The sequence below is a fragment of the Falco biarmicus genome, chromosome 4 (assembly GCF_023638135.1).
Source record: "Falco biarmicus isolate bFalBia1 chromosome 4, bFalBia1.pri, whole genome shotgun sequence".
Classification (NCBI taxonomy): Eukaryota; Metazoa; Chordata; class Aves; order Falconiformes; family Falconidae; genus Falco; species Falco biarmicus.
In genome coordinates, this window is record NC_079291.1 from 21,069,735 (window position 1) to 21,086,681 (window position 16,947).

At 38.2% G+C, this 16,947-nt stretch overlaps 1 protein-coding gene across 11 annotated transcripts in view; it reads right to left on the reverse strand.

The window, feature by feature from the left end:
- Window positions 1–16,947, reverse strand: part of AMPH (amphiphysin) — a 120,806-nt gene that overhangs the window by 34,780 nt on the left and 69,079 nt on the right. For all 11 annotated transcript variants that reach the window (XM_056334677.1, XM_056334676.1, XM_056334675.1 and 8 more), the window contains exons 4-10: window positions 11,337–11,431; window positions 8,691–8,786; window positions 7,233–7,340; window positions 6,748–6,833; window positions 4,741–4,816; window positions 3,777–3,859; window positions 954–1,092 (exon numbers count right to left, since the gene is read on the reverse strand). In XM_056334677.1, the coding sequence (XP_056190652.1) occupies window positions 954–1,092; window positions 3,777–3,859; window positions 4,741–4,816; window positions 6,748–6,833; window positions 7,233–7,340; window positions 8,691–8,786; window positions 11,337–11,431 (683 nt within the window). The remainder of the gene's footprint in view (window positions 1–953; window positions 1,093–3,776; window positions 3,860–4,740; window positions 4,817–6,747; window positions 6,834–7,232; window positions 7,341–8,690; window positions 8,787–11,336; window positions 11,432–16,947) is intronic.

Sequence of the window (16,947 nt, forward strand, 5' to 3'; positions counted from 1 at the left end):
TTGGAATAATACCAAATACTATTGGGTAATTTAAAAACCTGTCAAAATACCGAGGGAAAAAAAAATCCACAAAAAATCCTTGGGTGGTATAGTGACATAACACCATTGGCACCAGTAAGACTAAACTGAGTCCTACCAGATGAATATTCAAGCAGTGAGGCATCACATTTTGGGAGAGAGACAAAACAAGTGTGCTCACATGTAACTAAATGCAAAACTAAATTTCTTCTGATGTGCCCCCACCATAGAAATAGCAATCAGCACAGCAGCTATCCCAATTCTGAAAACATCAGTAATATCAATGTAAGTCTTTGATATGTTCGTTAAGTATCGTGTACAACTCATGCTACAGAAGAAACTGATGCATGAAACTGATTCTTATTTCACCAATAACACGACTCCAGTGACTCCGTGTCAAACTTCTCAATTCAGTGTTAAGAACAACCAATAAGCCTTTACTTATCAGTAATTATTCACAGCAGTTTTTAAGCTAGCTCTATTATATACTGTTTCATAGGCTTGCCAGACAGTGATACTCACTGGCTAATTTTTATCCAGTCTAAGCATAAATTTGAAGATGAATGAAGTGCAGAAGTACGTAATGTACTGAAATCCACAAGGAGGTTTTAGAAATAGGTTTTTCAAACACTGCTGGTATACGGATCCTTAGAGACTACGCAACTTTTTAAGAAGTATTCTGTTTTGTTGCCACAAGTGGCTCCAGTTTACTGGGCACCTTAAACGTTCTTCATTCCCCCTTATACAAAAACCACTTTCCACCCATGCTTGTGACACAGGGATGAATAACCAGTGAACAGAACAGAGTGCAACAGAGCCAGTGGCCTGCCTATCAGTTCTCAGTCACAGCCCAGATGAAAAATCCATCATATACATCACCTCAGCTATCTTTTACTGCACTAGAGGGCAGTTTCTCCTTCTACGTTTCTGCTTACCTGTGTGGGTGACTTAGGCCGGGCTGGTGCCGGAGATGCTGGTGCCAGCATATGATTGGGACTAGCAGTAGGGCTAGGCAGGGGAGAGACCTCCTCTGGTGGTGATGGTGTTTTTGCAATGCGGAGTGGACCTGAATCACTAGACAGAAACAAAGCAATGGTGAGTATCATGCTGACTTATTACCTTGACAATGTGATGCAACAGCTGAACTGGATCCCTGATGTAATGCCAGGGACCACAAAAGGCAGCACATACTGGAGATGAACCGAGCCATTATATAATGACTAAAGCTAAAACTGCAATCAAATTACATTAAAATTCAGTGATCTACAGCATCAAAGGAATTTCTAATTTTGAGTGATCTTGATTTTTGGAGTATCTGTTTACCTGACCATTATAACTTGAGGGAAACAGAGTACCTGCATTTTTTCAGATTCTGTATTTGAAATAATGCCTTACATGTAAATTTGTAACTATCATAAAATGTGAGATGGAATTATTGTCTTCATTTCACACAGTTCCCAGAATAAAAGGCTCTAAACATAAAAACCCCAGGGGAAAGCATAACAACGAATAACGCAAATAATTTTAAAAGCTCAGCAACTTGAGAAAGGTTTCAATAAAATAAAATATAACTAAGATTATTATAAAGATGTCAGTATTTAGAGGGACAGTCACCACAACAAACAAGCAGTAGTCATGTGACTTCAGCAGAGCTCTGCTGATGCTAAGAAAAGGTCTGGTGAAGTCCTGAGAAGGGATCTGTCCTTCCCATGAAAGGACGCAGTGCAAACACTGACACGTATTCAGCTACCTAGAAATGCTGAAAGCTTACAACTCAGGGGGGCTATAAACTATGGCACTCAACAACCACAGTACTCAGTAAGAGAAGAGCAACTCCTACACATCTTCACAGAGAACAGAAGCACTACCTGATTGAGGAGACCACAGCATAAACATGTTCCTAATGCTAACACAAGAAAAATTCATTCCTTGGAAAGGATAGACTTAGCTCACACTCACCACCTCTTTCTGTGGAAATATTAAAAAAAGAAAAAATAAGCAGTTGTTAAGAAATTTCTTTCCCCGGTACAATATTTGCCTTCAGGATAGAGCATTCAGTAGCATACAAATTTTTAAGATGTTTCTTTTTATACAGTTCTTTTAAGGAAAGATTAGATACTGTACTTGTCTAGTATCTACTTCTCATGCATCTAAAAAGCAAAGCTGTTTCATCTTACAAAGACCCACTCCTGAGTAGCCTTTTAGAGCATCATAACTAATAATGGAAGTCAAAACCTATCCAGATTTTCACACAAGGCTCTATGAACAGTACAGAAAAACAGATAACATGGTAACTAAAAAAATAATGTATTTTTAAAAACATTTAAAAAATAATTTAGGAAAACCAGACTGCATTAACCTATCTCTACCCATTTGCAGCAGTAATTATCTTTTTCTCTCATTGATGGAATGAGTAATTCAGTGGGAATGAGCATGTGAATACTGGACATGGTCTAGGAAACACAGGTGGACAAAATATCTGTCGATTACAAAAACTGCTTGAAGTTTTCAAAAACTACATTATTTTTCATCCCATAAAAGTATTTTACAAATCTTTTATGGAAACATAGTCCAGCTTGTAGGTCTGTCCTAAAGGGGCTAGAAGTGGTGATGCATAAGCCAACAGCTCTGGAGGCAGTGTGTTAAGCCTATGTGAGCATGGATTAACATCGAACTAATCCAAAACAAAAATTTTGGACATGTTCTTAATAAAGTAGTTCTGAATTTTGCACTAGGTCAGAAGGTTCAATATTTCATTCTTTGTTCTTTCAAAGTGAGATCAAAACAAATGTACAAATATCAGCCATATGTCTGAGGCAGATGCTATGTTGTTTGGGCAGTCTTAATTGTTGCTAATCTGAGTCCAACTTGAGGGCAAATTAGCAGTAGCTTGTAACATTGTTCTGATTGCTTCTGATGAACTGGGATTGGCTGGAAATTCAGCATTTATGTACTCACTCTAAGTATCATTGTGTTTTGGTAAGTCTTACTGTTTTATAACTTCAACCTCTTCTGCCTACCACTGTTACAGTACCAAGAGATCAAATTATGGCAGAGATGCTACATTTGTTGCAAGCAAAAAATCAAAAATACTGTGCTGGCATCCACCAACCTTACCAAAGCACCATGTGATTTTAAACTTTTTCTGATTTTCTTTTTTATTTTTTTTTAATTTTAAGACAAGATTTCTCTTGAAAGTAATTAAAAATATGGTATTTTGTAACATTCTTTTAACTTCAGCTTTTCAGCTTTTATGATGCTCTTTTAGATCACATTTCTTAACTTTTCCCCACGAGGAGAAAAGATAAAAGCTGACTTACAAAGGTTGGGATTCACATCTAATCATATGCCTTTAGGAGCTAAACCCATATATAAATATTTCAAGGCTTTAAAAAAAAATATGAGAGTTAGAAACTTTGCTGTAAACTAAGTATCTAAGAATAAATGAGCTATAATACTCTGCAGGTGCAACTTGGTTTAACAGCCTACAAAATGAACTAGGCTAAACTGCAACAGCTGAGAATCCAGCCTTTATTTTTTTTAAAAAGAAAAAATAAGTGGGTAATAAAGAAAGTTTTGCACCTTTACTCATGTTAGAAGAACTTAATCCAAGGCATCTTCATCTACCATCCTGAACAAACAGACCCAGTGACCATATTGTGCAGCAATTGTTACACAGGGTGTAGGTGATTACTACATATGCTAAAATCCACAAAGCCTACTGCAACACAATTCGTTAAAAAAAGCAGTAAATTCACCTTGGGGCCCCTTGAATGGTGAAGGCCTTGTCTGCATGCTGATCTCCCAGCTTCGTCATCACTTCATATAGTTTGTGACATAGCTGAGAAAACAAAACACTTGTCTGAGTTTATATGAAGCACTACTATCATGATTAAACCTGGTTTGATAACTGATAATTTTAAAATGGCAAACAGATCCTTCCAAAAATACTCAGTGTCATGTATATCAAAAGGCTAAGTGGAAACGTATCAAAATCCATAGAATCAAAGAGAACAGCAGTTCTTCAAAAACATAAGCTGGTCCTCAGAGAACAAGTTTCTAAGTGTGACTGACTGCTGCCTGATCTCTGATGAAGGAGGTTTGAATTTGAAGCAACATGGGTAGCTGAGAAGGTTCATGTTTTCCTCTCAAAAACCTAATCCAAATTTACGTGGAACTTCAGTTAAACAAGATTTCCAAACACTTTTGGTTCCTATTAGTAGGTTACTATAGATAATACACTACCACTTACCAAGGTACATTCAAAAGATTCTCACTGCTCACTGAAACTGCTCAATGTGCCTAACAGTCACAGATATAATGCTGCATTGCTGACAATGCATATAACAGTCTTGAAGGGAATGCTTGACATGTTTTTCTTGTACTGATTAAAGCAATGAGATGCTTAGCAATTGGTCATGGAAAAAATGCTAAGGGCAAAAGTATGCTAAAAAGAATGGAGAAGTTATCAAAATAGAAAGTGAATTTAGTGCTACAACTGATAATGCACTGTAATCCAAAATTCTACAGGCTGCCTCTTCCTTAAGAAGAGTAGAAAAATGGCAAGTAGAGATGAATACAAAGGTTATACTATAAATCTGGATCTAGGGCAAACTCTCATGTGTGCCTCTGCTAGAGTTTTACTGCTGCATTACAAGACATTTGCTTGCTGTTATGCATATCACATAATCCATTATATATGAGATATTTATTTTTACTCACTAAAGCTATTTCCTTGTGAAACTTGGCTTCAAGGCTGGATACATTTTTGAAGGTGTTCACATAGAAGCCAACTCGTCTACGGAGGATGGCACAAAGAAAGGAAAAAGAATAAAAGATAAGGGTGAGAGGGCCACAAAGGCAAATAAATTATTGTTTTTCCAGACTACAACCAACATTCTTGATTGTTACTATTCTCAGCCAAGCACATAAGTGGGTTGAATGTCAAAACTTCAGACTAGTTCGCTCATGATTATTTCTGTTTGTGTTAAGAACTATCATACTTCACACCACACAGAGTGAACTGAGTTTAGACTACTCCACTGCGGAGGGCTTCTGCTTGTTTTAGAGAAGGGGAAGACTGCAAAAGGATTGGCATGGCTGCAGCACAAGCACACAGAATGCGAGTGCTCTGAGCACACCATCTCCCACCGGGCAGCAGGCAACCATTGACTGAAAGGAGAGCAGCACTGCGAGCAGCTGTGTCCTAAATACTATTGCAGCACCGACGTGATACAGGCGCGTCTGGAGGCAGCTTTCAGGTATACAGCTCAGTACAGCCTGGGCATCGTGTCCCAAGCTCAGCCATACTTACAGAAATCAGCCCTGAAATACATGCATATGTATGCAAGAGAAAATAATTTCTAATATAGACTAGATATTTTTACACATGCAGTCAAAAATATGCTTGCTTGGGGTGAGTGATCCCACACCTCTTGTACACTTAGAAACTAGAAGGTGTTTTGTTAGGGTTTGAATTATTCTTTTTCCTATTTAAAACTTTCATGTGTAATTTCTCCAAACTTTTATTAACAAGAACCATTTTTGGCACAAGAATAAGCCTTTAAAATGTCAACTCAATGGATCATTTTCTTGCCGAGGAATTGTAATAACGGAAAAAAAAGGACTCTGAAAGCATTCTAAATTATGCCTATTGCTCAAATCAAATTCTACCTTTCCCTGAGACTAGTTAGTAGGCAACACATATATTAAAATAAAAAGGCCTTTACACTAAATCATTGATTTGCAGTTTTACATTTAGTAAGCCCATAAAATATGTATCTTGAAGCGCTAAGAAGCTTTTCAACTGAAATAGGCAGAAACACAGCAGGAAAATCCTCTATTGATCTTAAATATAACAGGAATTAATTTGGAAGGCAGAGAAGACAAAGGATACTACAGTGACTCACAAACCATTTCCACTCCAGATTGTCACTTGGTAGAGAACATAGCACACTAATGAGATGCTTATTTTTCTACCACTTTTGTTCTCCTGTTATTTTGTCTAAATTTTCTGTACAAATGCAATTCATGGTTAAACATCCCAAATGAATGATCTATGCCATCAAATGCTTTTACATCACAGACATAGTCAGTGCATTCTGATGTAGTTATGACATAGTTTTTTCCTTCTTCTACTGCTTTGGTAGTACCTTGGTGTCATAAAGGTATATATTTATTGACACAAAATATTTATACATTTCTAAGGTCTTTTGGTTTTTTTGATACTTTTACAGAAAAATGACCTTTAAGTAGACCAATAGCAGAACACAAAAGCATGTGGCTTATGTGTACAGTTACTTTTGTCAGTGGAAACATTTGATCCTTTTTATTAAGAGTGGCTTTTTTAAAAAAAAAAAAAAAAAAAAAAAAGAAAAAAAAAGGATCAGCTGTCTCCCCACAAGGTGTCTCAGAAAGGTTATGGTTATGGTAGTCATGATCTGCTGTTCTGTGCTCTGACACAATTCTTTACCCATAAAATGGAAAACTTTTTGCACTTCAGATGAAGATATGATAATGAGTCTTAAGTACCAAGATACACTAAAAGAAATAAGTATAAATACACTTACAGTAAGTATAATTTCAGATCATTTACAGGATTTCCCCTTTTGTTATTTCAAAAAGATAATGGATGGGATCAAACCATTTTCTATCAGCTCATTAAAATCCCCTAGTTCCCTTCCCTCACTCCCCCTTTATGCTTTCCAGACAATATCTGCCTAGGCTTACCGTGACCACAGAGATGGCAACTCTTCTTGTAAATCAGTGTTAAACTCTTCAAACACTTTCTGTGCTTTTTGAAATTCTTCTTCTGCCTAAACCAAAATGAAACAGGGTGACTTCTGCAATCACTATGACATAGCATAACCTGCCAAAATTGGTTTTGTGCTTGTTTTGGTAGGTCTTTTAAAATTTTTATTATCAATCGATGTGACTTAGTCCCACACCATGCAGGCCAACACAGGACTTGCTGTCCCCTCAGTCTCATCAAGAGAGGAAGTTAGGGCTCAAATGGGACTCATTCCTGAAAGAGGCTACGCATGCCCTCCACATGCACCAAAACACTTAACACACACTTATGCTTAAGGATATCATTATTTCAATTTCTGAGAGAGAAAAAAGAAACTATTTTTTTTTTTGCTCTGTCTCTGCACAGAAACAAATTTCATCCAAGCTCCCTAGGTCTTCTGCCAGCATCCTTCTGATTGTGCTACCTTGGTAATTCTGCCTTCATCTTTTCTTTTTGAGCTCTGTAGGGCTTCTAGATGATGCCTTGCACTGTCGTAGTCCACTAGCTTTCTGCTTCGTTTTGCAATGCGAGTCTGTACAGGGGTAGAAACGAAAGTCATCACAAATAGCACTTCTTAAACTGCTATTTTACCTATGCCTTCATGTAAGTTTTTCACATGTTTTTATTCTCCCTTATCTGCTGTTCATATCTGAATTACTATATCATGTAGGAACACGGACATGGTAAAAGAGACAAACAAATCACCTTATTTTAAATAAGGAACACATTCTGAGATTATTTGGAAGGGGTTTCTGGGGTTGTAGGGCTTACAGGCCTTAGAAGTGAGACGTCATTGTTATGCATGGCTTGTCTCATTCTCCAGAGTAAGTGGACCTGTTAAACTCATGGTAACACCATCTTTTTCCCTTATATATAACATGAAAATTTAATAAATACTTAAATATTTTTTTCTAATGTTCTCAGTATAGTTGCTGTGGTACATAACTAAGATAACTGGGGTTCAACATAAAACTCGAATTCTAATCTACCTGCTATAATTCTTTTAAAACTGAACACAAGTCCTTCAATATGTACTGACTTTACAAAGCTATATATTAGATCTAAATTCCACAGGCTGAGAGGGCATAAAGAGTAGTTCGATTTGCAAGCAAGTTTGAGACTGAACGTCAGTAATGTTGGGATTTTTTTATTATTTTTTCTTTAGTCCCTGAGGTAAATGACAAAGGGGATACCTACTCAACTATAAACCATCACTAAGAATTTCCAGCTATGTTGATACGGTCATGTTCAAATGTAAAAGTAACTACTTCTCACCCGTAATGATTCTTTATCCCTACACATTTCATTTAGCAACCATCTCCCTGGACCGAACAGGCATCTAGGAGAGGCTAGAATCTGCATAACAGTCTCTCCTGATGTGTATTACAAAATCTTTTTATAACTAATTAAAAGACAGGAACCATGGATTAGTTAAGAGAAAGATGCTTAGATACTCACAGCTGCATTTAGTCAATTACAAAAGGCCTGCTTTTCATGTTGTAATTTACCTGGCATTTTAGCAGCTGAAGCACTTAATGTCTCCCTGTTGAGGTCAGTGAGAATTATCTCATACCAAATAAACAGGAGCATGAAAAAACGTAAAAGTTTTTTCTCCAAAGGCTAATTTACTTCCAAGTACTACTGCATGAAAAATATTTTTATTCACTTGGAAAATCAGTGCAGCCTAATGTCAGGGATTTACTTACAGAACATCTTTTACATTGCAGGAGAGAACTACATCCACCTCTTCCCCCAATTCCCGCCCGCCCCCCCCCCCCCTTTTTTTTTTTAAATTTTTCTTTGTTTTTTTTTTCTTTTCTATTTATTGTATGACTCAACAGTAATTTTACAAACTGTCCTTTATAGGAGATCATTACTGTACTTTGATATCAGGAAACTGTCCTAGATATGTATCCAAGGTCAATAATGACCCATCCACCAGTTTTTGATGAAAGTCTTCCCAAAGTTCATCACATTTCTGTAAAGGTAGAAAAGACAAAAATGCGCTTAGTAGTTTAATTCCACTCCAAACCTAGGAGAAATACAAATGTAATTGGTAAAGATTAATCTTGCTGATGTTTTAAAATGTTCTTTGTGGCAATAAATCAGATTGCACTTACAAGTTAAATGAAAAGGAATACCTTGATGTTGCAAGTTTTAATTCACAACAAAAGATTTAGGTTAATAACTAGCTTGTGTTTCCATTCTTTCAAATAGTAATTGCTATGTGAAAATAAGGATATCATGGATTCAGGTTCTTCCTCAGTATTTTGGGTCCCTGAGGGTCAACAACACAGAATCTGAAGCTGCCCTAGCTCTCACACCTAAGTACATTCACTGATGATAAATCTTCCTTGCAGAGAAAAGAAGTAGAACTAAAAGTAGAAAAGTAAATAAAACATAGGAAAAAATAAAGCAGGTTTCCCATCAATTGCAAGGATTTTTAAGCTTAGCTTTCCTTGGTCATTTTTAAAATAAAAGCGGTGGAGACCTACCTTATGAAAGGTCTTTCCATCCAATACTTTTTGTGCCATTAAGATACATTTGATGACATGGCTCATGCACAGAGCTGTACCTCGTACAGCTAGGGAACTGAGATGCCAGATATGAAAGATGCCAACATCAGCAGTTACAGTGCTTTTCCCCAGTCCCCTTTGCAGCTCTGAGATAGTCACTGAGAGACACCCCTTGTAGTTTTCTGTTTTTTAAGAACTTGTTCATGCAGTTGATGTGACAAGGACCCTGTGGGGAGCAGGGTGAGATTCCTGGCCAGAAGCAAATCCTGTTACATAGAGACAGTGCTCGAGGTCCTGGGTTCTCAACTGAACAAGTCATTAGCACATGTTAGACATCCTGATCCCCCTCTGCTTTGCACATTTCAAAAATTACTGAGCTCCCTCCTTTGATGGGAGGGAAGCTAAAGGGGGTGAGCACTGCTCTGCAGGGCTGTTATCCTCACCGGTAAGTCCGGAAAGCTATTCCCTAGTGTTTGTTTTACCATGAGCTACTATAGGGCATATTATAAATGCTGTGTGATGCCAGTATTCATATCATTTGTTTCCTACACTAACGGAGTCCTTAGTGAATTATCACAATTTATTAATCATGCTTAAAAGAAATACTTCATTTATTAACACAATATTTAATCATGGTGGTCTACAGAGCAGCACAGCATTAGATCATAGGAAGCAAGCAAGCAACTGCCAGCGTTGTGCATTTGCCTTTGTATCTGGCTGAGACATATTTTGGACAAATAAAAATCACGGATGTTTTCTGAAAGCTAATGCACTCAAAAAACATTGTTGAAGAGTTCCTTAAGCCAACATCTTCCTACCATACAGAGGAAGATCATTTAGGTGGATCCCTTTTGGACTGATCATTTGTATCCTGGACTGCACAAATATATTGTTCTTTTTTACTCTAGGTTGAGGGACACATAAATCTACATTTGTGATTATATAGGGAAAAAAAAGTCAGAGGCAGAGATTTTGTAATATTGCCCACACAACTATCTTTTTAAGAAGACACACCTAACATTTATCCCTATATCTAATAGAGATTAAGAGCCAATTTTTGGTCCTTTCACACACAACTACAGATTTCTGAGCGTGAAATCTAATAGTCTGCAGATACAAGATAAGGTGCTACAGCAACATGCAGTAGAAGATCTCCCAGTTTAACCTAAAACAATATAAATGGTATGGTATCTTAACTTATACAGTTTGGAAGTTGGATGTTTTTAAAATCAAAAACTCCTCAGCACCATGGAAGGGTAGAGGAAAGCAGCCATAGAGAAGAAAAGTAATCATTATGTGGATTTGGGAAGACTACTCTGTCTTCTAGATTCTTGCTGATTGTATTATCCAGGAGGCATTGCAAACTGAATGCTAGGTAGTTAAAAGCTGCACCAATAACAGTTTGCATTTCCATGTCACCAGCAGCACATTTGCTGGCAGACTTGCAGAATTAAGGATGTTTAAGCAGGTAATTCAGAGCACCTCAAGTCAAGTTCCTGCAGTGTCCTCTAGAACAACCTATTCTTCTCTAATCACTGGAGGAAGCTAAAAAGGCTAAAATGAATGGTGCCGTGCAGCCTAGTTTGCCCTTAAATTCCAGATTCTTGTCAGAGAGAGGTGCATGTCCCATCAGATAGTCTGTTTAGTGCCACTGGCTCTACAGTTGTTACATAGCACACAAGTATAAGCAGATTTGATATTTTTTAACATTCAGTTGAACAGAGAATCTGACTGTAAAACTGCATGTATGATGCCTTGTACAAATTTGTCAATTGGTTGCTATCAGGACCAATTCTGCTCACTTACGTCAGCTAGTTTGTAAAATAGACGTTGCAAATCCAGCAGCTGGTCAGCAGGAGGTGCATTTCACAAGACCAATAATTTCTATGCTCAGAAAACAGGATTTAACGTGTAACAAAGAATGAAGGGAAATTTTGGATGTACACTTCTTAACAGCTCAGATTAATCCATTTGCAGCCAAAATACTTTTTTCTTCTTTCTTCACATCTTACCTCTCCAATCATTCTCACATCTTCTCGTCCGTACCAATCTGGCTCATATACTTCATGAAGAGACTCCGTAAGCTTCTTTGAGGCATCTTGCATCCCTGTAATTAGACAGAAGAAGGAACATAGAACTGCAAACTACATGAAGCAGTTGCTAAATATCTTTATTTTGACCACATGTACCCACTATACTATTCTCTCAGGCACATTTAGAATCTTCCTTTCAAGAGCTGGAACAAAACCTTTATTTTCACCCAGCTCCCTCAGGTTAACAAGAAATGCCCCTCACAGAAAGATTAACCCATATTTGTATGTAGGAAAAAAGTTTCTATCAGATTTCGGATTCCATTTTCTATTCTGAACTAAACATATCTGAATACGAGTAACAACTTGGAGGGTAGTCCTGCCCACTAAAGACATGTAATACCCAAATGAAAGACTATCACTGAAAAAATCAATCAAATAACAACCTGCCTTTGGTTATTCTCAGCTCTTCCACACTACAAAAGTTTCCTACATTGTCCATAATGAGTACCACGCCAACCTTTGTGGAAGAACAGGCATTTCCAGGGTGGCACAGTTAAAATGGCAGAGATTTACGGGAATTGCTGGCTATAAAAATGGATTTAAGAAAAAAACTAGGTCTGCCCTAAAGAAAAGCGCTCCCCAGAATGGGGGAGGTCACACACAGGGTAGAACATAACTCAGGATTTCTGTTTCCTTGTTTTCAAAGATATTTAAGTCTCAAGAGCTTTCAGGTGTAAAGTGAGAGTGGTTGAGATTGTTATTCTTCTACCTACAATAATGATAATAAGCAAAGAACTAGCAAAACCTGAGACAGGATCTGGGGAAAAGAGATGCCTCAACTTGGGGAGAGTACCATAATGGACCTTGTTTTATTAAGAATGTTTATTTTGTATGCTCACCCAGCAGCTTTAGAAGTATGTAGAGCCCAGCACTTAGTTACGCTTACAGCAGGTCTACAGAGAGGTGTGCTAAGCCAAACTGCATCAGTCACCTTTGGAGTTCTGACTACTCCAGGTGAAACAAGAATGGGGACTACTGATGGTTATCACTCTATAATGCACAGATGAGCTGGCTTAAATGTAAAGTAGCTTCAATGATATCGTGATAAAGAGACATCTGTCTTCAGTGAGATCAGTGTGACCCCAGTGAATAAATTATTGCCCTCCGTGAAGGCACTGGGGTTTGCCTTTCCATTTGGATAGAACACCATTACATTAGGTGTTAAATATGGTTCTGAATCCAGTGAAACCAAACAGATCTCACCTAACATGCTAAGTGTCAGTTCAGAATCAGTAATTTTAAAACAACTCTATTTCAACTTCTTTGCAAAATATGAACATTCCTAATTTTTTTACCTAGCATTATTTTTGTTTTGTAGAAACAACATTTTTTTATCCAAAGTCTGTTTGCTGCAGCACATCTGTGCTGTCTTGAAAATTGTGTGTGCTATTCTTGAAAAATGCTAGTGTGATATTCAGATTTAACTGCTTAGTGGTTTAGGATATAGGTTTAGAATTTAGGAATAACGTCAATATTTCTATTTTCTGCACAACTAAATGTTTAGAAGTGGAAAAGGAGAATTAATTTGAAAACTGTCTAGAAGAGCAGACTTGACCTAATCAGTAGCTATTCCACCATATTCTCCAAAACACATGCTCAAGATATGACAGGAAAATAAAAGCAGTAATGCATGCTTCCTAATATAAACATGGTGGTCTATGGAATGGGTGGGATAAGGAAAAAAGATACTGAAAAAGATGAAAGTAGATGGCTGTTCTCAGACCTTGGGTTCAAGGGAGAGAATGGTTTGGGAAAGGGGGCGAACAAGTACAAAGGAAACCGTGGTGTTCAGAGGCTACAGGCTTTCGCCCTTAAATCAAAAGGTGCTGAGCCAAAACAGAGTATTTGATCTCTTCAGGGATTTTCTTGGGGATGCTTTTTAATGACAGAGCCAAGGTCAGAGAATTGGTATAGCGCAAGAACTTAAGATGCATTTCTTCCTTTCCTCCTCCGTGGTTAGTATTTAAGGATGATGTGTCACCAGCAAAGAAAGGGATCGTGAATAAAGGGTCTTTTTTTGCCTAAAATATGCCAGATTACAGTAAAATACAGATGATCTTCACATATTATTCCATGCAGGACTCATTTAAAACCTTTAATGTCACGGCAAATTAATCAACTCAGGAGGTAAGGCAAAACCAACACAGTATCGCTACGCTTAAGAAGGCTGCTTCTGTCCATGTAGGGTGAACACACAGACCAGGAAGGTTTGTGCATCCCTGCTCACTCTTGATCCCATCTGATACCTGAACTTCTGCCCTTAAGCACACTACATGCCAAACCTGCCACGTATGTTCTGCAGCAGGCAGGCTAGCACAGATGCTGGCTAATCCCTCCTGCAGCTTGCACTCAGCTTGGTCACGGAGAAGGCTTGGGTAGAGCACCTTTCCCTACACAAACAAGTACGACAAGACTTAGGCATATCTCTGCTGAAGAAAATAAACTTAATAGCCTGTGCTTTAGACATATGAAACTTGCACCAACTTTTACACTTTTTTTCAGTTCTAAGAATCTGGTAGTCCTCCATTCTACCACATTCCTGTAAAAGACGTCAACCAAATCCAGCTGCAGCATGAAGCAAGTGGACATTGCAGTACTTGGCTCCTTTAGTCAGGGGCTTCAGTCTGAGATTTCCACAGGTCAAGATCATCCGTCCTACTCACCCTGCTACTGCATCTATAGTAGCTTTACTGCAATACCCCAAAAATGAGTGTATCGGTACATACCAATCCAGTGGCTTCCCATTCTTTTTTGTGCCTGTGGGCATAAACTTACAATGTCCAATGATTTATTTTTTTTTATTTGTCTGGTTTTCACATAGAATTATTTCTTAGGCACTGATACCTTTTATGCATTATTCAGCACTAAAGTTAAGAGGATTAATGTCTCAGCCACAGACTGCAGGCTGTCTCTGCTGTTTTTAACTGCTATCACTGAGAAAGATAAACTGTCTAAAGCAAGTCATTAAAAAAGTAAGAAATGTGAAAAGGATTTTTACTGCTGATGGACAGTTAGAAATTTATATTTAATATCAGTTGTTTCATTTAGTACTGCTTCTTCTCAGTAATTGGGTCACTTATTTAATAACTACAAATGTCAAAATAATTGAATTGCTTAGGAAAAATCATGCTTAATAATCCAGTTACTGAAGTCTGAGGCTCTTGGATGAAATCATCCTTCTTCCTATGGGAAAGAGCCCTTGCCTCTGGAACCCCAAATGACTCCTAGAGGCCCCCACATGGTAGGGATCCTGGGGTTGGCAGTGCAAAAGCATTCCCATGAAGCACCCTAGAGACAGCAGAGGGTAGGTGACCCTTTGCCATCACAGTTCCAATGTGCTCAAGCTCCCATGAAAATTGCAACTAGCCTGAGACCCCATGTTGGCCATAGGACCCATATACTGTGGGGTTTCCTTACTCCCCAGCAGGGAATCTAAGATGAATCATGGAGACAAACTGTTTTCCTGGTCGAGTGCGGCATCTTGGTCTGGCTCTTAATATTTAATTATTTGAGTGGGGAAGAAAGCTTCATGTGTGGTTCTCCAGGGAAATGACCTACCCTGCCATAAGGGCTGTATCTGTTATTGCTAGTTACCCGTTAGAGTTTCCATTAAATCATCTCATAATTAATTACTACATTTTACAGAAAGATCATGATTAGTTTTATTGCTTTAAGAAATGACAGAATTCATTTATAGATTAGCATGTCCGGAGAATATTTGCAGTTCTGTTGGCCACAGACAGACAGCTAGGCAGCAAAATGGCTTACAGATCTCCAAAATCTCCTCTTCCCTTCCTGTAGATCAGTTACTATTACTCACTACATTTAGCTACCTGAAAAGTATGGTGCTTCTTTTTCATGATGCAAGATTCCTTTTTACCTCTGCCACCTTGTCACCTGCATGAAGATCCAGGTTTATATCTGCACTGGTACTTGCAAAGAGCTCAGGGTAGAGAATGGGAGGCTGATTTTGGGTTTCTTTAACAATTGGCCCATAAAACCCTTCAAGTCATCGACAGCTCTCAAAAGCTTAAAAAAACCCCAAATCATGAAGTAGAGAACCCAGATACACGTTGCCAAGGAGACTGGAAGAGACAGAAGACCGAGATACAAGATGACTATTGCTGTAGGGGATAGTACACAGTCTTGTCAGTACAAACACCACTGATACATAGCATATGTCAAACTACCATGCAGGTGAAATAAAAAAGCACATACAAGCCATTCGCAAGTTCAACAGTTTTATGGCATGGTTCTTTTGAGTCCTTGAGTAACCAGCAGTCAAGATCAAGATCCAGCTAAGATTAAGAGGCACCTCTGAGTGAGAGGAGTCTGAATAATGCAAAAATTCTTTTAGGAATGTGTGATACTAAACTTCAGACTATCAAGTATGTTAAAATGAACAGACATAGCATCATACAAAGGCTCAATTGACCATTCCTTGCTTAAATTGTGCCCAGATCTTGTACTTCCAACTCCCAATATCCAGTCACTCAAAAGTTACGCAGTAAAACTTATTACTGGAGTTCGCAACATACCAGCTTCATAAAATGCTTTTGGTTTAAGTTTGCTATCTTGCCATCTCCTGAAACCCTTTAAAATGAACTGCTTTTCTCACACCTGTGAGAGTACAAGGATGTCAAGTGCATTATTTTCCAATTACATGATCAATCTTTTTCCCTGCAAAATGAGCCCCTTGATGACAGCATGACTACAAGGTTCAAATGTCCTAGGTGCAGAAATCCCACTCCAGTGCTAAATATGGGGGTTCCCATGCTTTTGTGCACAGCCACCCCAAAATCTTTTAATGACGGCAGTCCTTTGAAGAGTAGCAACAAAGAGACTGTACCTGTTGCTGGATCTGCTTTTGCCATTCAAAATCTGGAAAGGTCTTTGCCACTGCTGAGCTAGTCAGCTTTAGGAAAGCCCCAGAGAGCTGTGTATTGTAGACTACTGTCTCGGGGTGTCCTCTCACTCCACAGCACGAAGGTATGCCAAAATGTGTACCAAGGATGCCCACTGGTGTCTTGTTGGCTTTGGAGAACAACATTTTTAAGGCTTTTGCAAGCTGCTTATCACTGGGTCTTTTTTAAGATGTGAAGATAGCAAGGTGTTAGCAAACACTTTTCATTCTCAGTAAGAAAGTCCAAATTATTTTCAGATACGGACTTAGAGGCTGCAACAAGAGAAAGATGCTGTACAGAAAAGCATAACTAAAAAGGCAAAACTTGCACAGTGACAAATTTCACACCAGGTTAAAAACAAAATGATGCAAAGAGTAGCCCACTAGACAGTAAACCTGCAAAAGGACCTCAAATGCACAGTGTTAAGAAAAGAAGAGAAAAAGAGAGAGAAAGAAAATTAAAGATGGAGAGGAGGACTGTTGTCACCAACACGGAAATCAAAGCATCATGTAAACAGTCAGCCTACATGACAGAAAAACCATCTGGCCAACAAACAGCCTCATCACGCTGCTTCTGAGTATCCATCTGATAATGTGTGTGGGGAAGTGATGACTGAAAAATAAGGA